Source organism: Ictalurus furcatus, chromosome 12 (assembly GCF_023375685.1).
Source record: "Ictalurus furcatus strain D&B chromosome 12, Billie_1.0, whole genome shotgun sequence".
In the NCBI taxonomy this organism is placed as follows: domain Eukaryota; kingdom Metazoa; phylum Chordata; class Actinopteri; order Siluriformes; family Ictaluridae; genus Ictalurus; species Ictalurus furcatus.
In genome coordinates this window covers 16,101,233-16,127,234 of record NC_071266.1, presented here as the reverse complement: position 1 = coordinate 16,127,234, position 26,002 = coordinate 16,101,233, and the positions used below count along the sequence as shown (strand labels likewise).

General features: G+C 38.3%; 1 protein-coding gene across 6 annotated transcripts in view; it reads left to right on the top strand.

Moving 5' to 3' along the window:
* The first annotated feature begins 698 nt into the window (after positions 1-698).
* cnot3b (CCR4-NOT transcription complex, subunit 3b) overlaps positions 699-26,002 on the top strand; it is a 45,941-nt gene continuing 20,637 nt past the window's right edge. The window contains exons 1-15 of one of the 6 annotated variants that reach the window (XM_053638990.1): positions 699-1,266; positions 9,365-9,425; positions 10,196-10,263; positions 10,424-10,498; positions 12,251-12,340; positions 13,934-14,062; positions 14,208-14,303; positions 18,626-18,884; positions 19,024-19,151; positions 19,274-19,327; positions 19,501-20,371; positions 20,514-20,619; positions 20,958-21,099; positions 23,966-24,062; positions 24,302-24,346. In XM_053638990.1, the coding sequence (XP_053494965.1) occupies positions 9,401-9,425; positions 10,196-10,263; positions 10,424-10,498; positions 12,251-12,340; positions 13,934-14,062; positions 14,208-14,303; positions 18,626-18,884; positions 19,024-19,151; positions 19,274-19,327; positions 19,501-20,371; positions 20,514-20,619; positions 20,958-21,099; positions 23,966-24,062; positions 24,302-24,346 (2,185 nt within the window). In that variant the 5' untranslated portion in view covers positions 699-1,266; positions 9,365-9,400. Of the gene's footprint in view, positions 1,267-9,364; positions 9,426-10,195; positions 10,264-10,423; positions 10,499-12,250; positions 12,341-13,933; positions 14,063-14,207; positions 14,304-18,625; positions 18,885-19,023; positions 19,152-19,273; positions 19,328-19,500; positions 20,372-20,513; positions 20,620-20,957; positions 21,100-23,965; positions 24,063-24,301; positions 25,936-26,002 lie in introns of all 6 variants that reach the window. The other 5 variants (XR_008387423.1, XM_053638992.1, XM_053638989.1 and 2 more) reach the window with 5 other exon arrangements.

Here is a 26,002-nt window from a genome sequence, read left to right as displayed (position 1 = left end):
AACTTATATTTCCACAGGAAAAATGCTTGGTGTTTTGGTAGTGGCAGTAAGTGTGTGTGTGTGTGTGTGTATATATATATGTATATATATATATATATATATATATATATATATATATATATATATATATATACTATAAATAAAAAATCAATTTTATATATGTGTACATAAAGATAACAGTATTAAAAATTATTTTAACCTCTTGAACTCCTGACAATTGTTGAAATGAAGATGATAATGCTAATAATGATGACGCATGTTCAAGGCACAATAAGCAGAATTGTACAGAAGAAAGGAGGGATGAGGATTAAAAATAAAAATGTTTGAAATATTAAAACATTCGTGAATCATCAGTTCTTTTAATTATTTCATTAATAGGACATCTATATATATATATATATATATATATATATATTTTTTTTTTAAGAAAACCATTCTATCCAATACGGGTCATTTTGACACCCTTTATGCATCCGTGAAGGTTTTTTTGGTTCATGCATTGCAGGGTTAAATATCAAAAATGTAAAAGGTGTGTCTCATACCTGACACCTAGATAAACACTGTACAGATGGGTGTGTGACTGTACATCATTCCCTTCAAATGCTATTGAAGTTAGAAACGTGTATAACAATGTCGTATGTAACTTTAGAGACGGTCCCTTAATTTCCGCATATCCGCGAATATCGAACATCAAACATCAAACCAACTTTATCCCAGTGCGGAACGGAACTAATTGCTGTATACACATAGTTATAGAATTGTTTTAAGATGTTAAGTAGACATCAAAGGACTCTGGTAACATTATTAATAGAATTATAATACATTATATTATTATCTTATTATTATTGTAGTAGTAGTAGTAGTCGAATATACATAAAATGTTAAGATGTTACAATTAGTTAGTGGATAACTAACCATTTGGTACACCTTTAACCCCGCAAACTCCCCCAACCATCGCGCGAATCGCACGGCCTTTGCAGCTAGATAGAGTGCTCTCCTGTCCAATCACTGGCGACCAACGCGCAGCGACATCCAATAGGAAAGGAAGGAGGCGGGGACAGAGCCCAGCAATGCTTCAACGGAGGAGGAGGTGTTCCTGGTGGCCATCTTGGATGCGCGGAGTGATTGTTTGGCGAATAGAAGTAATAGGAAATTAAAAATAAAGACCGGAAAAAAAAGTTGGGAAATTGTTAACAGAACACAAGCTGAAAGAAAAGAGGAAAGGTGAAACTAAGGAAAATCAGGTAAAACCGGCTCTTGTTTGGGGTAAGTATTACTCAATTTACATGCCTTTTTCTCTCTCCCCTTTTCCTTTCCAATTTTGTACCCCGGCCAAAGAGCTTAGCCGACCGTGTATTACACAGGACCTGATAAAAGCTTTCAGTAATCAGGCAGAATGTAGCAAGAGCGCACACTCTTTTAAATCTGGAGGTTTGGGTTGTGGGAAACAATATTTCCACTCGCCTAAGTTGTAATTCGGTTGTCTTCCGCCTGTAAAGAAATCTGGAGAAGCACATGCACCTACAACTACAACTAGTCCCACTGATTGTTGTTGTTGGTTTTTTTTTGTTTTTTTTAATTATATGGTCATCCTGGTGTTTTCTAGTTGCTTGGCAGATTGTGTTATTTTAGAAGGGTTTAGCTGAAGGCAGTGCCCATGTTCACACATTAAAGTGCACTTTAAATCCAGCAGGCTCCAAACTTCCTCATGTCCTGCTGCTTTTGTGTTAGATTGTTGCAGTCAGGTAGGCACACACACACACACACACACACACACACACGTGTTATAGAGAGACTGTGTTTGGACGGGATGTATTGGGAATGGATGTGTTACAATGCAGCAGCCTCACAGTGATACACACACACTGCAGTGTGGTGTAGCCATGTGTCCCAGCTGCACGCAACTGAACACAGAAAAATCAGGAGTCTTTCATTCAACATGTCTTTGTGTCCCTTTATGATGTTCTGTGATCTTTGGGACACACTGAAAGTAGTTCAAGGTGTGATCAACATCTTGGGGATACACAATTTTGTGCTGGAGTATTTGTTATGCGAGTAGTGGTTTTCCTCTGAGAAGTTAGTACAGGGGTGTCCAAACTTTTGATTATTCAGATGTATGTCAATTTTGATGACCAGTTCCTCCAGGATTTTGCGATCGCAGAAATGAACTCAAAATCAAGGAAATGACACTATTCTGAGGAGCTTGCAATTTTTCAAAGTAACATCAGATTTTCATGGATTCAAGAAAACCACAAATTGAAATCCTTTTTTTTTTTTTTCTGTCTCTGAAATCGTCTCACACACACACACAACTTTCCATACCCATAGAACCTATTTTACTCAACTTGTCATTACGTTGTGCTTTACATTTATTTATAGGCATAATAACTATAAGAATAGTTGGTTTGTAGTTCTCACCACTGTAGCAAAATTAGAAAATCACAGACCCGTGCATGTTCTCAGTTACCTCACCGTGCTTTTACTGTCTTAATGGCAGGAGCAATTTTGAAAACGGTTTTCCATACTGCTCCTTTCTAGCTTCATTTGTTTTATACAAAATGGCATCTGTTCTTTTCTTTTGCTGGAAGTTCTGGTGCGTGAGTATCGGTACTCAGATCTTAGTCCTCGAAGAAGGGTACGAGCAGAGACTAAAGAGATATGGGCAAACTTATGTGGACAGCTTTAGCATTAACGTCTCATTCCAGAACCTTGGGCATTGATATATCGTTGTTCCCACTGTGCGGCTGTAACAGGCTCCACTAGATTTTGGACTGTTGCTGTGGTTCTTCCATTTTTGTGCATCACACAGTGGGAACTAATTGCAAGTAAGAACTAAAGTTGTGACTGGGGAACACTCACCATAAGGACTGGTCTCATTGTAGGAATAATTTGAGCCAATCGATTCCTTGCACAGATCGGTGGACTAATAAGTACAAAGTCCTGCTAATTTGGTATTAATTACTATATTTGTTTAGGAAGCATCTGATGAGGACATTTTACAGTAATTGTACTGATAACGGGCGGCTGTGGCTCAGGTGGTAGAGCGGGTTGTCCACTAATCGTAGGGTTGGTGGTTTGATTCCCGGCCCACGTGACTCCACATGCCGAAGTGTCCTTCGGCAAGACACTGAACACCAGGTTGCCCCCAATGGCAAGTTAGCACCTTGCATGGCAGCTCTGCTACCATTGGTGTGCAAGTGTGAATGGGACACGGTGTAAAGCACTATGGATAAAAGCGCTATATAAGTGCAGACCATTTACTCTTTGATAATGTTATAGTAAATGATATCTATCATGAGTTCACAGACGTACTGATTGACAGGTGCGAGACTAATACCATCCTTCCCACACTGTAAGAAGGACAAATTAACTCAGGCTCTTTTGTAGCTTTTCTGTTGACCAAATTCTGCACGGGTACCTTAGTATGGCAAGACTGGCCTCGTCTGGAGGTGGAAAATGGCGGCCGTGTGGATCATTGAGTAACTTGTAGAGCTGAGCCACACTGTCTGGTGAAAAAGCGCCCTGACAAGGATGAGTATTTAAACTCTCCTGTTAAAACCTCCTTCAGGCCCTTCAGGTTCAGTACCACAATGTTTTTTTTTCTTTATTTGTTTTAACAAATCTGTGGTATTTCTGTAGTTTTTTTTTTTTATCAGATTAGTTTATATTTCTGGAACAAAAAGAGATTGGATATCGAAATGTGATTAGATATCAGAAAACTACACAAGCACTGTCCATGTGATGTGCGAAGATTGATTATGCAGTGATGTATGGTATTTCTCGATTAGTCTCAGCCTCAGAGCCTCCACCTACAGCTCTCAGAGCGTCTGATATCTTTTGTTCACTTAGCAGGCCACAAGTTATGGACTCTAGAATGCTGCAGAACGATTGGCTGTCCACACTTCTGTGTAGGCACACGTAGGTGGACTGGTTTGCACTGTCAACAAACTTTTGAACGCTGTGATGCTGTGAGCCTTTCAGAGCAACATAATCCCAGGATTAAATGAGTTATAATCCTGATTTAAGGGCCGTGGTCATAGTCGTAATGGCAGGTGCAATTTGAAAAAACGTTTCCTACACTGCACTGCTGTGCTAGTTAACACTGATGGATAGCATCGTCTATTTTGCAGGAGGTTCTGCTGCATTGATATTGGTACACAGAACTTGGTCCTCAAAAAGGTTAAGAGCAGAGACTAGCGGAAAAAAAAAACGTAGTCTGCTGTAAACATGTTCATCAGCCCTCATTTATTAATCTTTTACTGAAGTTGTATGTACATGTTTGCATAAGACAAACCAATGTAAAAGCGAACCCTTAAAGTGCAAAGTGTGTTCCTGAAACAGCTCATTTCTATGTAGTGACGCCCACAAAACTCCATAAAAGGTCAAGTGCACAGACAGCTGGGAGCATGAAATGAACAATCGGAGTAAAGGCTAAAAGACAGACGTGGAAGATGTTTTCACTCGCTTCTATGCAAATTAATTATTCAGTAATATATAATATTAAATCTTCTGTCAGCAGAGGCATTTGTTTTAGGGTTTACAGCTCCGTGCAGACAGAGTGGCCCGTTCTATTTTATATGTGTCGCCATAATTAAATTATTTGTTTTTATGTAAAGGTAATAAAAACAAGCTATTTCAACTCAACAGTATATTCCAGATATAAAAATGCAGTAATAGCCACCTTTTTTTTTTTTTTTTTGTACAAACTGTTATAGATTATAGATACAGTGAGTACATAAAGCATTTTAGTTTTCTAACACAAAATTAAATGTTACAGAAAAATGTTTGTCATTAAAGAAAGCAGCATATTACGTAAGAGACACTTTTCAGACGAAAAACACAACAAAGGCTGCCGGGTTTTGTTGCAGAAATAAGAAGCAAGTGAGACAGAACTGTGACTGATTCTGCAAGATGCTCAATAACACTTACCGGAGACTGGTATTTCTATTTTAATTTTAAAAAAAAATTTGTCACACCAAATATTGACTTTTGTTTCATTTACTACTGTTTACTGCTCTTTAACATTTAATTTAATTATTTGAAGGCTTCTATGCTCTACAGCATTTCTTTGCATGTGCCTAAAACTTTTTCACAGTACTGTGTGTGTATATATATGTGTGTGTATGTATGTGTGTGTATACTTTGCATATACACTCAGGAGCACGAGTAGGATTCGAAGGTTCTTCTGAATTTATATTTTCACGATTATCAAATTTCTTGTGTACATGCTTGTACAAACGATTTACGAATAAATCTGTTCGTATTGAACTTGTTAAATGAGAGCCAATGATTGAACAAGTTAAGTACAGTGCATTTGAATATTCAGTTCACCCTGTACTATATTGAAAACACATCAACATATCCATGGCAGGATATCCACTACACACTCGTGACGGTTTTTAACACAGTGAGGTCTGAGGGATCAGAGATCACACGCATTCAGAAGTGGTTTTCGGCCTTGCCCTTTACGCACCGTAGATTTAGATTTTACCGGATTCCTTGAATCTCTTAATTATATTGTGCACTGTAGAAGGTGAAATGCTCAAAATCCTACCGATTTGTCTTTGGGGAATGTTAATCAACACTCAAAGTGTTGAATTATTCACTGACGCATCAGTTGTCAGATTGCTGATCCTCGACCCATCCTTGATCTTGAAGGACTAGGCTTTTTTTTGGAGGCTCCTTATATACTATGATTAGACGATTGCCTCACCTGTTTCACATCACTTTATTTCAACTCGTCACATCGCTATTAGTCCTAAATTGCCCCTGTCCCAACTTTTTTGGAACGTGTTGCATGTATCAATTTCAAAATAAACATTTACCTTAAAAAAAAAACTAAGCAGTTGATCAAGTAAAACATCAAATACCTTGTCTTTATACATTTTTTGTTTAAATACAAGTCAAAGTACATTTACAAATCCTTTCTCTTTGTTTTTATAAGCATTTTCCATTCTGTCCCAACTTTTTCAGAATTGGGGTTGTAAAACAAATGTAAAATATCAATGGGAATATACAGTTGTATATATTCCACCCCCATTGCAAATCAGGTTTATTGCCAAATGTACAGACTTTCAGCTGTTTGCAATGAACAAATCAAACAAAAGGAATAGTTAAACACAATGTATGTTTCAAGTGGTTTCCCCAAATTCAACTGAAAATGCAACTTATAATGACTTCTCCAGTCTCAAAATTATACAATTTTCCTTTTATTTTGCACTGCAGCTGTCTTTTGGTTTATTTTGTTCGTTGCTGCTCAGTTTAGCAGCTCACATGTACACAGTATGCTGCCTGCCACCCGTCATGTACAGATGGGTCAATCTGAGGGTCAAACTGCTTTATCACCGAACTTGAACCGTGCTAGAATTCACTTGGATCAGGCCAGATGTTGTCTCACCTTCCTAAATGAATGGCACGGAGGGAAAAAACACTCCAGGGTTTGAGTTAAATGGAGTAAATGCTGCATATGTGAATGCACTTCTCTTAAGTTCCTTATTTAGATTGAATAGAGTGATGTCCCACAGATGAGCCTTTAGGAGTCACAGCTACACGCCTCAGCCAAGGTGGGATCTGGTGATCAGTAGACAAGTTTTTACTTGGTGGATTAATTGGTGTGCACGGGTGTCAGTCATTTCAGAATTAGGAACTGATCTGGGGAAAAAAAAATGAAGCCAGGCAACATAAAGTGCGGTGTGAACCTGTCCTGTAACTCTCTTGTTTACTGTATTCAGTCCCCTTAAGCTTAAACGTATCCAAAATAATTCTCTAGGCAGAAAATAACTGTCGGGAAAACTTGTTTCTCTTACCACTCTTTTAAAACGCCACACACATTTTATTGTTCTGCGTTTAAAACTTGGCCAGTCCTAGGTTTCGGCGGGACATGATTGAAAAGCGCCAGCACTTCCTGGAGTGTCTTTACGTTATAGAAAAAGTGCGGAAAAGTGCTCCAGAAAAATGGCCAGAAGTGAACTTCTGAAAGGCCCAAACATTCGTTCATGTTAGTTATAGCCTAATTATACCACAGCACAGTTGAATTCTTGAGTCTGATTGATCAGATTCAGCAGGTGTGCATTATTTGTGTATAACAGCACGGCTCGGACAGTAGTTCCGTCTGTAGCATGAACGACAGGTTAATATTAATGCGTTTGTTCTTGTTTCCACAGTTAACCACTCATACACAGGGATTTGTATAGCAAATGTGCCACATAATTTAAGACTAATGATAAACATAATTGTAAAAAGTGTTGTTTAACAAAGAAACGTATAATGTTTAATCTAGGTTTTATGTTTTTATGTGGTAAGGTATGTGTGTATGGTTTTTTTTGTTTTTTTTTTTGGTTTATTTATTGTTTTTTTTTTAATAATTATTTTTTAGGAGACATTTATTTAACTTTTATGGGCGGAGTCTCAGGTGTCAGCGCTTTGTAAGAGTCATAACGTTTTGCAGAGTTTCCCTGCACAGGAATGTCTTCAGGACAGAGGAGTTCTCGCTTTCCGGTTTCTCTGTAAAAATGGCGAGCTGCATTTTTTTTTTGAGAAAGGGAAAGAGCGAGAGAAGATATAAGCGGAACAACTGATTATCGCAGCTGTGTCGTTCATTAAATGGTCATGCAAACCCCCCTCTTTCAGCTCAAGTCTACCTCACAATCTTTTTGAAAAGTGGAGCTTAAATGGGTGTGGATGGCTGGTTATTTCCTTTCACACTAGCATCTAATGTATATCTGAGTGGACGAATCGTGCGCTCTGACATATTTCGATCAGTTTTGAGGTTGGACAAAATCTGATGTTCTGTACAGTTTAATAAGAGAATCCTCCACAATTATTTATCAGATTCATAAAAAAAGAAGGGTGAAATATGTATTTCATTGCAGGTAACTCAGTCCCTTGTGTTCATCTCTGAACTCTGACATCAGTGCATGCTCACTGCAATCGCAATGATGCAGTCACAGTCAGTCAAGACCTACCTTTTGTTGTTCTAAACTACAACTTGTACAAATCAAACCGAGCACCTGGCCATTTAATAGCATTTTCTTATGCATTGGTGTCTACTGGTTGATGTTACACTTCAGCATAAAATCCAGCAGATGGCCTCACTGTTTTTTCATATTATAATTACGTTCCTGTGGAGAAGATTCCATGTCAGCGTCAAACACAATCACACCGGTGAAAAAATGTGAAATGCAATACAATATTGCTTTTAATTTTTAGTGACAAAAAAACGCACCACACTTCAGTTTCATCAGTGTACTACAGACCCGCTCCACTGAAAAGCGGTCACTATCCAACCACAGCCCAAAGCGATACTCGGGGACGTATGAATGTAAAGGACATAGTTATAGTTTCTTATAGGTGCAATGGTGGACAAAGCTTGACACGAACAATTTATTCGTAAATCATTTGCACAAGGGTTTACACAAGAAATTTGGTATTCATGGAAATCCTATAAATTCAGAAAAGCGTTCATATCCTACTCGCCAGCACAAGAAGAAAATGGACTGACAAAACCATAAATTGTGACACACAAAACTAATCATTCAGTGATGACAAAAGAAATGGCGGTGTATAAACGGAGGACGGGCCGGTAACAAACGCCTCAGCTGACAGAAGATTTAGCTCTCGCTTACTATTATTATTATATAGAAGTGAGTTAAATAACTTCCGTTTCTGTTTTTTAGCTTTACTCATTTTGTTCGTTCATTTTGTGCTCCCAGCTCTCTGTGCGCTTTACCTTTTATGGAGTTTTGTGCGTGTCACTACATGCAAGTGAGCTGTGTCAGGAACACAATTTACACACGCAAGTATGAAGAAAATCAGCATTTACGAAACTTGCGGAAAAATTTTTTTCCCGTTCGGTTTGCCTTACGCAAACGTTTACACACAACTTTGCTAAAAGATTGCTGCCTCGATTGTTGAATGCGTAATCAAGTTTTTGATTCTGACGGAATAAAACCGTGTATATATACAGTAAATTATACTTCAATAATACTACAAATATGAGTATTTTGCTTAGTTTCAGCACTAGTTAATGAAACACTTGTGTATTGGTGTAGAGAAAGTACACAAATTAAAACAGTTAGTGAAACACTTCATGACAACACTTCATGATAAAATAAAATGGTGCTCATTGTGCTTATATATTCGGGTTCACATTCTGTCTGGAGCTTTACTTACGAAGACTAATGTTCTTTTAGATTAAAAAAAGTAGGAACGAATTGTAATTAGATAAATTGTCTGTTAAACATGCTCAGGTTACAAAGTTTGGACCTTTTTTTTTTTTTTTTTTTTTTTTGACACATTCCCTACATTTTCTTTTAAGCTGTTTTTCTAAACTGACTAACGATGTATTTTGTTAATTCTGTAACAGCGAAAGAAGGCATGAAGAAAACATCTTAGTCAAGTCATGGCTGATAAAAGAAAACTACAAGGTGAGGGGGGAATCATTTCCATCACTGTACATGCTGCGAATTGTTCAACTAAGCTGATGTGTCCAAGACCTTCTAAAACCAGGACAGAATCACACTTGTATTTATTCGTAAAGCGTAGTTGGAACAGAAAGCTCTAAACTCGGAGAAGACTGCAACTAAACACAAGGATTGCAGCAAGTGCTAGTACGCGGGACTGCTACAGTCACTAAATACGCGTTTCCAACGCAGTAAAAATACCAATGCAATATAGTAACGTTATTTTCAGAGCGCTGGTTGGCACGTTTCCTCATACTGTTCACTTTTATTCATAATTCTAATTAATTACTCATAAAATGTCATACAAATACATTTCATGCCTTTATTGAATACATTTATTAATCATTTTTAGCCAGGAAAAAGGATACAACACCTTATATTATAACTGGTAGAAACCATATTAGCATTGAATGATGTGTTCCAAGCTCTAAGGTCTTTTTTGAGCCTTGTGTTCCTTCTCACTTTTTTTTTTTTTTTTTTTTTTTTTAAATCATTGGACATGCTCCTGTGATTTCACATTAGTCATTTCTTTAAGCAGATGGCATTCGTTTCTAATTATGACTTTAATGATCAGACCACATTTAATGTGTAATTATTGCACAGTTGGTCATGTCATTCTAAACGGTTTACAAACCTTTTCTTGTATAAAAAAAATCAGGTTTTTTATTAGTTACATGATCACTTTACTAATGTCTACGTATACTCTACTGACCTTTCTTCTCTTTTGATTTCAGGTGAAATTGATCGATGTCTAAAAAAAGTCACTGAAGGAGTTGAACAGTTTGAAGACATTTGGCAAAAGGTGAGAGTCATGTTTACTTTTAAACATAGAGAAATAATATGAACAAATCTGTTTTTATTTTGATAACCCTTCAAAGCCGTATATTCTGCACTTTGTTCTGCCTTTGAATAAATAATTGTTACTGCTCAGCAAGTGTGTGTGTGCGCTTTCCTCTCTCCAGCTTCACAATGCAGCCAATGCCAACCAAAAAGAGAAGTATGAGGCTGACCTCAAGAAAGAGATAAAAAAATTACAGGTGACACGTTACACACGTTTGGTCATACATATTTTTGTTTCATTTTCAGTGACTACGTTTACACGGACAACAGTAATCTAATTATTGGCCTTACACTGATTAAGAAAATAATGTGATTTAAGGTGTTTACATGAGTCAATTTTAGAATACTCCTGTCATGTACCCATTTTACATGTTATAGAACATAATTAGATTAACAGCACACGTCATTACGTCACCACACCACGCCTCCGACGTCCCTCCAGAATTTCATGCATCAACATACAGTTAGTCTTCGTTAAGGTACCGTATACAGTTTTGGGTGTTTTTATTTATTTATTTATTTATTTATTTATTTTTTACGAACGCTTTAAGTGCAGTTAATTATTTGTCATGCTATACGTGCTAATAGACAACTGCTTGAAGCCGTGGGCTGCGTCTCAAACCGCATACTTACCGTCTATCTAGCAGCCGAGATGCATGTATTTTTCCCCGCTACAGGCCTATAGTAGGCAAGTATGCGGTTTGGGACGTAGCCGGACTCTCTTGTTTGCCATAAAATGTTGAGCACTGCCGTGTGTGATCGTGTACTGTCGCAAAATGCGGTGAAAACTCACATGACGTTCATAATGTGATTAAGGTGTTTACATGTCTGTAATACACGTCCATAATGCGACTAAAACAGGAGTACTCCACCTGTCTTAATTCGATTAGAGCTTAATTCGAGTATGACCTTAATTAGATTAAGGTAAGTAAAAATTGCTGTTTACATGGTAGTTTCTTAATCAAAGTATGGTCTTAATCGGGTTAAGAGTGGATTATTGTTGTCCATGTAAACGCAGCTAGTGATAAAACAGTTAGAAAATATTCTTTTTATTTTTGCTTTCTTCCATTTTCCCCCCTTTTTTACTTGGTGTTTCCAGATGATTGTGTTGCATCGGTAAATAAAAGAAATACCATGAACCGTTTCAGTTCTCATACCCAGTGATGTCCATAAGTATTTGGGCATTGACAGTTATAAAGCAGTATATTAGTGTTGCTATGATCTCAACTTGCAGACTTTAAGCTTTAATTTAAGGGCATGTACACCCAAATTGGGTGAAAGGTGTAGTACTTTTTTTTCCCCCTCCATATTCTTCCTGTCATTTTGGTACAAGTTGATCTTTGTCATCTTTTCATAGGATGTTATTCCAGAACACCCCCCCCCCCCCCCCCATTAGTGTCTGGTGACGCCTAATGTGTTGCATTGATTATTTTGTTCAGTGTAGAGTAAGTAAGCATAGAATTGATTTGTGTAACCATACCTTCATTTATCTGTTGTGCTCTCATTAATTGTTTAATTGCATTTCAGTTCTGATTCCTGTCCTAAAATTAAACACCTTTGATGCATTCTGAAATGTGATTTTTCTGTCAAAGTGATACCATATTTCACTGAATAATGTGTTTATATATTTTGGTTACTATGAGGATTCTTGCTACCAAAGCTAAGGACATATGAATATATATGAATGAGTATATTATATTTTTATATTTATATATTTATATATATATATATATATATATATATATATATATATATATACATATACACACACACACACACTGTACCTGTGTGTGAGGTCAGCTGTGCTTGGCCTCACAGGACAAGTCACTGCATGCTGGACTCAAGTGTACAAGCATATTCTCAAGTTCTCCTTAGTCATCATTGTGTTTCGTTGTCACTTCATTTTTCCTTCTTTCTCTCTCTTTGGGCTGTCCATCTGTTCTTTCCAGCGCCTCCGAGACCAGATTAAGACGTGGGTGGCTTCAAACGAGATCAAAGACAAAAGGCAGCTAGTGGACAACCGCAAACTCATAGAGACAGTGAGTGAACCTGTGTTTGTGTGTGTATCATTGTAATTACCTTAATTCCACTTTTATACATTAAGCCTAATAGTAGTTAGTTAATGGATACATCCATTTATCCACACTGAACACATGATAAAATGAAAATCCTGTTCTCCTTTTAAACTGTAATATACCCGAAGAGAAGACATGATACATTAATTTACACGAAACTATATTTGAATGAAATACACAAATGGACAATGATTTACTATATCAAAAGCTATGTAAATATATAATGCACAACCCTAATGGAGTAAATCTTGTCACCAAACTTAAGTACATTTAAGACCATTCCTTAATGCTGAATTTGACTAGGGAGTAGTCATTATATATATATATATATATATATATATATATATATATATATATATATATATATATATATATATATATATAATATAATGGAATGTATCTGTATAGTTAATAGCACCTTAATGAACTTGTGTTCTTGTAACTATTTTTCTCCTCTTCGTCTATGCGCTTCCATCAATTATGTTTTGAAATCAATGTACTGTAGAATATCGGACTCGTGATCAGTACTGAGGAAATTCATTAATATAATTATCGGTAGCAAGCTCACTAAGACTGAGGTCTTATTTAAGGCCCAGTGGGGGGGAATGACGACATGGAAATATAATTGAACAAAATGCAATTTAAATTACAAAGCAAATTAAACTAAGCTATGCCAAAATAACATTACCAAAGATAGACAGTTTGTAAGTAGCATTTTAATAGATCTGAAATGAAATATGTTGTAACTGTACAGACAGTTGAAAGTCTGTACAGACTTTTGAGAGAATTGCTGGAAAATGCATGCTTAACAGAATCTGCTGAAGAATGTGGTGCATTTAGAATTAGTCTTTTCGAAGGCATTAGAGCGTTGATTGATCGGTTTTGCATTGTATCAGTATGAAGTAATTCTTCAAAATCCTCACTGACTCCTGATTTTTTTTTTTTTTTTGTATAATGATCATTTGTGGAAAACTACAAAAATGAATTTCAAATCTGCCATTGAGCCAAATGCGTTGAAATGTTGCATCTGTGGGATACATTTCTCTACCATGTCAATTTTGAAATGGTCTGCAATCGGTAGGAGGAATCTGCCATTTCTGCTTGCAGCTATATTTTTATTTGTTATTTGGAGTGTTACTTTTTGGTTCAGTTTGGATGTATATCTTTTATTTACTTTAATATTTATTAATAGTATTAATATTTCTATATTTTATTTCATTTTAAAAAGTACAGTACATGATCATGGTACAGTCTGTACTGTTTATTTCTGTAACAAAGTTTAGAAATATTTTACTTTGAGTGTTGTGTTTTCATCGGTTATTGGCTGGTACTGCCCAACTTAATTATCTGTAAAATCGGTCGACCTCTAGTTGAGAGTTCTAAATAAAAGGAGACCTGTGATGGAGTTTGGTAAGTTCTGCAATAAAGCATTTTGTGTAAGGCTCAATCAGTATGCAAATATTTGTCGCAATTTCTTAGATTCAGTATAATTTTTTTCCGTCCGGAATGAATAGTTTTTGAAATGCTTCAATTTATTTATATTTTTTGTGTCCTCAGCAAATGGAGCGCTTTAAAATTGTGGAGCGAGAGACAAAAACGAAAGCGTACTCCAAAGAGGGACTCGGCCTTGCTCAGAAAGTAGACCCTGCACAAAAAGAGAAAGAGGAGGTTGGACAGTGGCTAACGGTAAGTGCAAATGTTCAGTATGAACGAACACCACCTGGTAATGATTTCCATTTGGTCATTAACCAGAGCCTTAGTATAGAAAACACTGTGCATACTATTAATCTACAAATGTCTATCTTATCTCTGCTCTGTTACTGCCCCATAGACAACGATAGACACGTTAAACATGCAGGTGGACCAGTTTGAAAGTGAGGTGGAATCACTCTCAGTCCAGACACGGAAAAAGAAAGGAGACAAAGAGGTCAGTTCTTCATACATTTTGAAAATATTAGAGAGCTTCAGCAAATTTCATGAAACATGTTAGAAAAATATTATCTTGAACCTCTTATTTTCATCATTTCTGACTAAACAAACATAATATTCCATTACTATCATATGTAACAAAATTGTGGGTTGGTCTTACTGAGATACATTTTCTAGGGGTAGGGCTTATTTTATTTCCAGGAAGCGAGCCTGTCCGATGCATCTTTGCCTTCATCTGACACAAACATGCTCATGAATCCTATACTAGTGACAGAACAGAACATCAGGCCTCAAAAATGTATAGTTTTACCAGGTAGTGATGGAGGTTTACTAGTAGGCTATAAATGAGAAACCGGAGAAAGCAGTGGGGATTGTTCTACTTGTTTTTCTGTAAAGACGACTGATTGCACTCATTTGATTCCGAACGGTGTTACAGAGCCAAAAAGGTTAGTACCATTAGGTTTTGTGCAAGACAAGGCTGCAAAGACAGCAGGCTTCATAAAGTCATGGTCACCCATTGGGAATGAATAGACTTATTCATTATGTCTGAGTATTTCAGTTGTTAAAAAAAAAAACCAACAGCATCCAAATGGCCCAAATGCAAGTCTCCATCTTGTGTTAGCAGTTAAATAATATGGAACACTTTTCTGTGGTTTGCCTCACAAGCCACTGGGGAACCCTGACGTATAATCACTGATGGCTGTACCATAGAAAGACACTGTATTGTACCATAAATTAAGACTATTGCTCCATTTCTGGAAGGATTTTTTTTCTTCTCGGTTACTGGACCTCAGTTGCTAAAATAGGCTTGAAGGAGTTTTACATGACATTCAGTGTCAAACTTTAAAAAAGGAATTTAAAAAAAATTAGCAGTAGTTTTCATACAAACACATGCGTATAGTTTTAACTGTTGCAGTGGAAACTAGAGTTCAGACATATCCAGTGGTTTCTTCTTAATTTCCGAGCACTACAAGTGCTCTGAACGAATATATTTATGAAGCGTGATTTTTGGTGATCTGTACAATAGATGAAATAAGCAAAAAAGGTGTGTTTTGACAGCATTTGACTCAAGTAAGCCCTTGTCCAAAATGTTACGGTCTTTGACTTGCATATAAAATCCCGTCTGAAAGTATTAGAACGGCAAGGCCAGTACTTTAGTTTTTGCTATAGACTGAAGTCATTTGAAATTGGGATCAAAACATGAATGAGACAATCATAATGTCAGATTTCATTTCATGATCTTTACATCTAAATGGGTAAAGAATTTAGAACATTGCACCTTTGATGGTAGACCGCCCAATTTTTAGGTGAGCAAATGTATAGGAACAGATAAGGCTATGTAGAAATGCGTAGGTCTTATTTAGTACTGTATTGTCTCACGTACTTAGTGTGGTGTTTTATGTAGCACCATGGTCCTGGAGGAACGTTTTCATTTCATGGTGTACTGTACCAGCTGTACAGTGAGGGAAAGAAGTATTTGATCCCCTGCTCATTTTGTACGTTTGCCCACTGACAAAGAAATGATCAGTCTATAATTTTAATGGTAGGTTTATTTGAACAGTGAGAGACAGAATAACAACAAGAAAATCCAGAAAAACACATGTCAAAAATGTTATAAATTGATTTGCATTTTAATGAGGGAAATAAGTATTTGACCCCCTCTCAATCAGAAAGATTTCTGGCTCCCAGGTGTCTTTTATACAGGTAACGAGCTGAGATTAGGAGCACACTCTTAAAGGCAGTATAAAAGATAAGACCTGTATAAAAGATACCTGTCCACAGAAGCAATCAATCAATCAGATTCCAAACTCTCCACCATGGCCAAGACCAAAGAGCTCTCCAAGGACGTCAGGGACAAGATTGTAGACCTACACAAGTCTGGAATGGGCTACAAGACCATTGCCAAGCAGCTTGGTGAGAAGGTGACAACAGTTGGTGCGATTATTCGCAAATGGAAGAAACACAAAAGACCTGTCAATCTCCCTCGGCCTGGGGCTCCATGCAAGATCTCACCTCGTGGAGTTGCAATGATCATGAGAACAGTGAGGAATCAGCCCAGAACTACACGGGAGGATCTTGTCAATGATCTCAAGGCAGCTGGGACCATAGTCACCAAGAAAACAATTGGTAACACACTACGCCGTGAAGGACTTTAATCCTGCAGCGCCCGCAAGGTCCCCCTGCTCAAGAAAGCACATATACATGCCCGTCTGAAGTTTGCCAGTGAACATCTGAATGATTCAGAGGACAACTGGGTGAAAGTGTTGTGGTCAGATGAGACCAAAATGGAGCTCTTTGGCATCAACTCAACTCGCCATGTTTGGAGGAGGAGGAATGCTGCCTATGACCCCAAGAACACCATCCCCACCGTCAAACATGGAGGTGGAAACATTATGCTTTGGGGGTGTTTTTCTGCTAAGGGGACAGGACAACTTCACCGCATCAAAGGGACGATGGACGGGGCCATGTACTGTCAAATCTTGGGGGAGAACCTCCTTCCCTCAGTCAGGGCATTGAAAATGGGTCATGGATGGGTATTCCAGCATGACAATGACCCAAAAAACACGGCCAAGGCAACAAAGGAGTGGCTCAAGAAGAAGCACATTAAGGTCCTGGAGTGGCCTAGCCAGTCTCCAGACCTTAATCCCATAGGAAATCTGTGGAGGGAGCTGAAGGTTCGAGTTGCCAAACGTCAGCCTCGAAACCTTAATGACTTGGAGAAGATCTGCAAAGAGGAGTGGGACAAAATCCCTCCTGAGATGTGTACAAACCTGGTGGCCAACTACAAGAAACGTCTGACCTCTGTGATTGCCAACAAGGGTTTTGCCACCAAGTACTAAGTCATGTTTTGCAGAGGGGTCAAATACATATTTCCCTCATTAAAATGCAAATCAATTTATAATATTTTTGACATGCGTTTTTCTGGATTTTTTTGTTGTTATTCTTTCTCTCACTGTTCAAATAAATCTACCATTAAAATTATAGACTGATCATTTCTTTGTCAGTGGACAAACGTACAAAATCAGCAGGGGATCAAATACTTTTTTCCCTCACTGTATATGGTTGAAATGACAATAAAGCCACTTGACTTGAAGTCTTGATGAAAATGAAAGTAAATAACACTTAATATTTGGTTGTATATCCCTTGCTTGCAATAACTTCATCAAGCCTGCGACTCACTGACATCACCAAACTGTTGGTTTCTTCTTTTGTGATGCTTTTCCAGCCTTGTAGTGTAGCTTCTTTCAGTTGTTTTCAGGAGGTGAAATGCTGCTCAGTTGGGTTAAGGTCTGGTGATTGACTTGGCCAGTCTAAAACCTTCCACTGTTTCCCCCTGATGAAGTCCTTTTTTGAGTTGGTAGTATGTTTTGGATCATTGTCTTGCTGCATGACGATCTTCCTCCTGATTAGATAGGTTGCATTTCTCTGTAAATTGGCAGACAGAATGTTTCTGTAGACTTCTGAATTAATTCTGCTGCTACCATCATGAGTTCTATCATCAATAAAGATTAGTGAGCCTGTTCCAGACGTAGCCATGCAAGCCCAAGCCATAACACTACCTCCGCCATGTTTCACAGATGAGCTTGTACGTTTTGGATCATGAGCAGATCCTTTCTTTCTCCACACTTTGGCATTTCCATCATTTTGCTAGAGGTTCATCTTGGTTCCAGAACTTTTGTGGCTCATTTCTGTATTTCTTTACAAATTCCAATCTGGCTTTCTGATTCTTACTGCTGAAGAGTGGTTTGCATCTTGTGGTATGGCATCTATTTTTCTGCACTTCGAAGTCTGTTTCGAAGGGTGGATTGTAATACCTTCAGCCCTGCCCTGTGTAGGTTGTTGGTGTCACTGACTGTTGTTTTTGGGTTTTTCTTCAGTGCTTACAATGTTTGTCATCAGCTGCTGCTGTTTTCCTTTTCTGACCTGTTCCATGTCAGCTTGTTAGTACACCAGTGGTTTCTTTCTTTTTAAGGTCATTCCAAATTGTTGTGTTGGCTATGCCCAATGTTTGTGCAATGCCTCTGATCAGTCCCATATTTATCTTTCGATCTCAAACACATTTCTTTAGTATATAACAAAAGAATTTGCCTTGGTGTTCCAATACTTTCAAGGAGACTGTAAGTCCAACCCACCATTTGTTTTTGTTTTTTGGGGGGTTTTTGTAAAATACGCTAGTTACCAAACATTGCTTTTTTTTCCAAATCAGATTGTCTAAGACCTGTTATTTTTTTTCAGAAATTTTACTGGAACTCTTTAACATGAGATTATTCAGTTTCCCTTCTTATTAAAAATGACTTTTTATGTCTTTCCCTTTTTAAGCTGTGGGTCAGTGGCAGCTCTCTCTGTTTTTTCCATCAGAAGCAGGATCGGATAGACGAGCTGAAAAGGTTGATTGAGAGGCACCGCTACCACATTCGTATGCTGGAGACCATTTTGCGAATGCTAGATAACGACTCGGTACAGGTGGATTCCATCCGCAAAATCAAGGACGACGTGGAGTACTACATCGATTCTTCTCAGGATCCTGACTTTGAGGAGAATGAATTCCTCTACGATGACCTGGACCTGGAGGATATATGTAAGCTCTAGGAGATTCTCTTTGCTTGCCTTACTCTTAAAGCCTAAAATTGGAGTGGTTATGGTTGACATAAAAGTTGTGTGATTTTTTTTTTTTTAAATATGCTGGTGTTTTTGTATTTCTGCATTAAAAAATTTAGCCCAGCCATTGGTCGCCACATCTCCTCCAACTCACACGGAGGATGAAATCTTCCAGCACTCCAGTTCCACACCGACATCCACCACTTCGTCTTCCCCAATTCCTCCATCCCCAGCTACTTGCACTACAGTAAGTTTGCACAATTCAAGGCATTTCCTACAGCTTCACATATGAGCAAAGTCATAATTAGTTATTATTAATGCTTTAAAAGAAGTAAGGTGTCCCCCCCCCCCCCCCTTTTTCTCCTGAAGAATTCTGAAGATGATAAGAAGCGAGGTCGTTCCACAGATAGTGAATTCAGTCAGGTAATTTTAAAAACATCCTCTCATTTATTTAGACTCTGTTACAGTATGTAGCAACAAAACCTAGCAGTCATGAAACAGTGGTCATTGATAGATGGAGCATCATATTATCCATCAAATACATTAAAAACTATTTGATGGTTGATATTTGATTACTGGTTTTTTTTCACTCTTAGTCTCCAGTAAAGAATGGCAATCCATCATCTCTTTCCTCATCCTCGTCATCCTCGTCATGTTCGGGATCCTCTTCTACCTTAGTGGTGTCTTTGGCGACCATGGCAAGCAGCAGTATCTCGGCAGTCGGGGGCAGCAGCCTCCTGAGCAATATAGGAGGCCATGTACAAAACTCATGCAGCTACAGTTCCGCCATCCAGCAGCAAATGCAGTCCAAAAATGCCATCAACTCCCAATCCAGCATTTCTGCCTCAGCAACTCCCTCAAATATCCTCTTACCCAACCCTACATCAACCTCTTCTCCTTCTAATATCAGTTCACCAAGCAACCAGGTCCAGCCTCCGCTCACTCCAAGTCCAGCTTCCAGCCTGAGCCATGCTCTCAGCCTGGGCCTAGCCAAGAGTGGTGTGCCGACCACCAGTGGCATTGGCCAGATTCCCGGCCTTGGTCTTTCAGGGATGCCAGCATCCAGGACCAGTATGCCAGGGCCCCTGCAAAGTTCCACACCAGCACCATACGCCCAGGCCGCTGCATCCGGCACTGCCAATGCCACAGTTAATGCCAATGTCACAAACTCCAGTGGAGTACAACCAGCTGGCACAAATGGAAACAGTGCTTCAACAGGTCTCTTGGGGTCAGCACCAGGCACTACAGGGATCAGCAGTGCAGTCTTAGGTCTGGGGACCACACAGACTGCAGTGCAGCCCTCGTCCTTGGTGACGCCCAGCCCCGTTGGAGGAGGACTGGTGCAGGCGAGCAGCGTGGGCGTTATTGGGAGTAACGGTGGAAACTCTACATCAGGAAATGCAACAGCTGTGGGCAGCTCTGGGCTTCCAAGGCCACCTAGTGGGCAGAAGCAGAATGGAGGCACAAGTAAGTGATAGTTATAATCATTATTCCATAAATATAAGCATTAGAATCAGGCTGTGGCTTTAAAAGATGTAGTTAAATGGAATCCTTCTTTCAAATATTGCTGTTTAGCCGAGCCTTTAATCCCACCCCGCATTCTTTTCAGCCTACAGTGCCATAGTAGCAGATAGCACATCTGATTCTGCCCTCAACAGTGCCAGCCAGTTACAAAATAACCAACCCTCATCCTTAAATTCCACAACCAATCTGCCGTGAGTATAACCTTTTTTTCTAAGTAAAAGGGCTGCTGAGTTTGCACGCGGTTAGAGCCTAGCACTGCCTTTTCCATGCAGTGTGGGGTGTAGGTTGTGTGCTATAGCACTTGCAAAATTTCCATTTTCAGTCTCCACTTTAACTCCACACGTTAGAGGAATATGTTTGGATTATGCAACATATTGATGTTGTTGTTTTTGTTTTGTTTTTTTTGTTTTTTTTAAAATTTCTTTATCAAATGTATGATTGTAATTAGCCCTAATTTAATCATCCCTATCCAGTTTAATTAGTTAAACCTTAAATACCATGCATGCTTCTCTACATCCTGTCATAACAGTAAGGACAGTGGGTCCAGCCTTCTGGGGTCTATGACTCTTCCTACCAGTTCACCATCGCCCTCATATAGTGAGAGTAATCCGAGTGGGGGCAGCCTGTTGAATGGACCTCACTCCTACACACAAGCGGCTGATGCCATCAAGGTCAGACACACGCATGCGCACACCACATACATACATACGTGTTATATATCTAGCTGCAGATTAGTGAAATTAATGATGTGGGTGTGTTTCATTGCATATTTAAGAACAAGAACAGTCTTAAACGCTTTCGTATTTTCAAACACCTTGAGTTTTTTCTTCTTTAGCCATTCATATGTCTGTTTGCTGGTGTGCTTGGGATCATTGTCCTGTTGCATGATCCAGGTTCCGCCCAACTTAAGCTGCAGTGGGTTTGAGGTGGCTTTTTTGTGATGTTTTGGTTTGGTTTTCGACAAACGTGTGCATGATGACCACACATCTCCGAGAGCCGATTAATCAACCGATAGTTTTTCAAACTGCTACTGAATGAAAACATAACACTCAAAGTAAAATATTGCTGAACTTCATTACAAAAATAAACAGTACTGACTGCACCATGAAAATGTACTGTACTTTTAAATGAAATACCTATATAAACATCTATATATTAACTATTAATAAATATTAGAGTAAATAAAAGATGTACATCCAAATAGTAATGCTCCAAATAAATAAAAACAGAGACATCCAAAGTGAATCAAAGAACACTTCAAATAACACAACAATATTTGTCAGTGATGGTTTTTATTTCGCCTCTAGAGGCCGCTCTTGTACTGTATAATGACAGCGGACCCTTCTCATGGGCAACATCGACATCAGCAAAAATGATCAAGGTCATATCCATATACCGTACAATAAGTCGATAACGTAATTATCGTAACAGGCCTATTTATGAGTAGCTATTTTACACTGATATTTTTAGCTTTTGATAAAGAATAGAGTGAGCTACGCACAGCTTCTAATCATTTCGAGTGCATAAAATTTATAAACATTCTGAGGCAAATGAAGGCGCATTCAAAATGTCACCACTTGTCACCGGCAGCAAGAAACGAATATTGATTTAGTTGATGTTTATTTACCGGTTCCACCCCATCACTTGAAAATGCGTTGCGTGACATTAAAGCAGTTTGTTATGAGTAGCTGAATGGGGAGCAGGGTACGCTGTGTGCTCAATAAATGAGAAATAGTAAGCTATTTTTCCTCTCACTATTGTTTAACACGACATTAAGTCAGTGTTACTATTTTATAAGCAACATTAATGATTAGGGAGTCATGGTCATATGATTCGGGACAGCATGCAGAAAATGAGAGCGCACAGATATTCGGAGCTCCTCTGAGAATCTCTAGCTGTACTACGAACTTGCACAAGCTGACAGCTAATGCAGGAGTGTGTTGCCTTGGTTACAATAGGAAGTTACTAATTAGCAACCAAAGTAATACCGTAATTAACTTCCAAGCATTAATAAGAGAGGAGAATATTTTACCAGCTCTATCTGGTTGTACTCGCTCGTTAGTTTATTAGCTACTGGGTAACTGTTGAAGTTCTCTCGAATGGAGCCTCACTGACAGATAAGTCTCATTAGACCTTTTTTTTTTTTTTTTGGTTTTATTAAACTCTCCAATGAGTATTTGTCTTGGTAATGAGTAGTTTATACACTACAACCCTGCTATAATATCCCTTTCTGTGTAGTAGTTGTTGTTGCTGACAGCTGATCACTTGTATAGAATGGCTGCTCTTCTGCTTTTCCTTACATATCGCACTGGGTAGGAACATGTGCCTGAACATGTGTTTCCAACCCTATTTACTGACGTCTTTCCCATCTAAATGTAGATGCTACTTTAGTCATTATACCTATTGAAACACAGCTAGTCGAGTAGTTTCCATGACCCGATAATGATCCAAAATCAAGGTCAGCTGGTCCTGTTCATGTTAAATTCTTCATTTTTATCATGTCTGGAAGAATTTACACACTCTATGCTTTTTCACTTATTGTGCTGTTTATATACAGTGCCTCCAGAAAGTATTCACACCCTAGTGGTTATTTCTCTTTTTGCTGTGTCACATCAAATTTAAATGTGTTAGAGCATGATTATTTTCCCCTGCTCCTTTTGAAGCAACGCTCTACAGAAATAAAATTAAATAATTTTTTTTGATCCCAGCAAAGTGTGCATCAAAAAGAGAAATAATCACTTGGATCAGTGGTCACCAACACTGTTCCTGGAGATTTACCTTCCTGAAGACTTTAGATCCAACCATAATGGTGCCCACCTGACCATCTAATCACTGCCTTAAGAAGTTCTTGATCAGGTGTGTTAGATTGTGGTTGGAGATGAAACCTGCAGGAAGGTAGATCTCAAGGAAGAGGGTTGGAGACCACAGCTGTAGTACCTGCCTTAGTATGATTAGGAATCTTATCCAGAAAGGTGTGGTGTGTGTGTGCAGGTTTTCGTTCCAACCAATTAGGAGCCACACCTGATTCCATCTGTTTAATCAGGTAAACTTGCAGTTCAGTGGATTATCCTGCGTGGCTCCTGCTTGTTTGGGATGAAAACCTGCGCACAAGGTTGGACACCCCTGGCATAACTAATTCCCATTCTACCAAATTTTAGCAAGTTGCACTCGCTCACTTACAACTTCTTGACTACTAAGTAGACTACAATTTCATTGTAATTTCAAATAATTTTGTAGTAATGATTCAGAGCAGCAGTCCTTTCTGCCATGCCCATTAAACTCTCATCCTTGGAGAACAGTGCTAAAAGACAAAACTATGTTGATGCCTCAATCAAACTTAAGTGCCAGCTGTTATGCTGTGGTAACCTTTATTTCATAGCATTGAAACAGCAGTAGTGTCTATAATGCATATGACCTTAAATTGCATTCATCACAGCTTTTGTAGATTATTGCAGATTATTAGTATCTCTGTCGCTGCACTGTGTGCACACCTGCATGTACACGGATTTTGAGTCTCTACTATTTCTTCTTTTTCAGCCTCAGGAACCGCTCAGTTCTCTAAAATCGATGGCAGAGAGAGCGGCTCAGGGCTCAGGTTTAGAGGGAGAACTCTCTGCGCTACATCTCACTGGAGGTGAATATACAATACACCCACATGCACTCATCTTTGTAAGGCCCCTATGGATTCTGTTTTCCTGAAATGACCAAGAATGTATGAGTGTTTGCAAATAGAAGTGGAATTTCCACATAAACATGGAACAGAAAATGAAAATTAAGTTTTGAATGCACTGTTAAAGGTTAGACAATTACTGTTTAAGTAATACATGACAAATGTTTTTGATCAAAGCTAAAGGTTAACAAATTAATTTCCAGTAAACAAAGTTGGAGATTGGAATACAGGAGTGTGCAATGGTTCAGGTAAGCCAGTGTTTCCACCCAGTCTTCAAATGCAGCTCAATGTATGTTAATTGTTGTGCAAATAATTATTAATGTTCTAATCATCAGAGTAATCATTGTAAAAAAAAAAAAATATATAATAATAATAACAATCACTATTTGATTGATCTAATTTAAGCTAAGATTAGTCTGTTTACAATGCATCCATGTTTCATACTTGGTGTTATAGCTGTTTATCAGGGTCTGTGTAAAGAGGGTTGTTGTGTTAACTTTAGTAACCCGTAACATTACTAATGCATTACTCCTGTTTGAATGTCTGCTGTCTAAATCCATTCCACTCTCTCATCTTTTCTACTCCCTTTAAGATTACTTAAACTATGTGTACGTATTTACCCTAAAGGTGGCTGTGGATGCTCATCCTTGCATAGCCTAAAGGCGCTTTCCAAAAACAGTTACACTCATTAAGTCTCGATCATTGAAGAGTCGATCGCTTCACTTTGTTTGATATGACTGATTTAAAGTTAAAACTCAAATGAAATCAGAAAAGACTCATGCTCATAGTTGAGCACTGCTTGACTCTATAGTACACAGTTATAGAAGAGAAATGATGTCTAATTGCACTATCCAATGTCACCCAGATGAGGATCGATTCCCTTTTGAGTCCTCTTCATGTCTTCTCAGGGAGTTTTTCTTTGCCACCGTTGCCTCTGGCGTGCTCAATGGGGACAAATTTATATCCGGATTTTTGTCAAGCTGCTTTGTGACAATGTCCATTGTTAAAAGCGCTATATAGAAGAAATTGAATTGAATATTTATATAATTGGTAAAAAGCCTTTGGAATGACCAGTAGCCAGGAAGAAATAGTACGTCTGACTGGCTTGTTCCTTTCCTGGCCAGTTGGATGGTGTGATGGATCAGATGTTTAGCTTTGTGGTATTAGTGTGTAACACACATTTTTTGCATCAACCTAATGGATATGTTTATCAGTTCATACTCCATTTAATGCAACATGAAAGCAACTGTGGAAAATACAGTGAGCACAAAAAAAGCATGATCAGGCGATTATATAATATTCGTGACAGGCCTAGTTGTGATTCACTGCATGAGTGGAAAACTCTTGAATGAGGCAGTTTCAGTAGAATGTTTGACAAAAAGCCTTTAAAGTGCCCCTGAAATCAAAGATGGTGGTTCAGAGCTTTTTGGACCATTAGTCTTATGAACACAGGCAAAAAAATTAAATACAAAACATAGCTTATATTTCATTACTTCCTGGGAAGAAACCAACATTTTGTATAATTTTAATATTCATGCAAATCCTTGATCGTCCAATTTAAATGCAAAAACTGCAAACATGGTTATTCTGTGTGATTTTGGCTATGCGTCATTCTGTACACTATTCCCTTTTCCAAAAATTTTTGATTGTGAAAAGAAAAAAAAGGTCTGAGTTTCTGTTTTGAAGAGGGTGGAATTTGCACAAGGTCTCGGTTATGTGGCAGGCGCTTTTCAGAGGTGTTTCACCACTTCAATATTCACCACTTCAATACTGGAATATGTCGCTTCCTGAGAATAATCAAGACTATGATTTTGCCAGAGCTTCTCCAGCATTAAGAGTAAGTAAACAGCACTCGTTAATCTCTTTGCTGTTTTCCATATTTAGCTAGCTTGCTAAGCTACTAT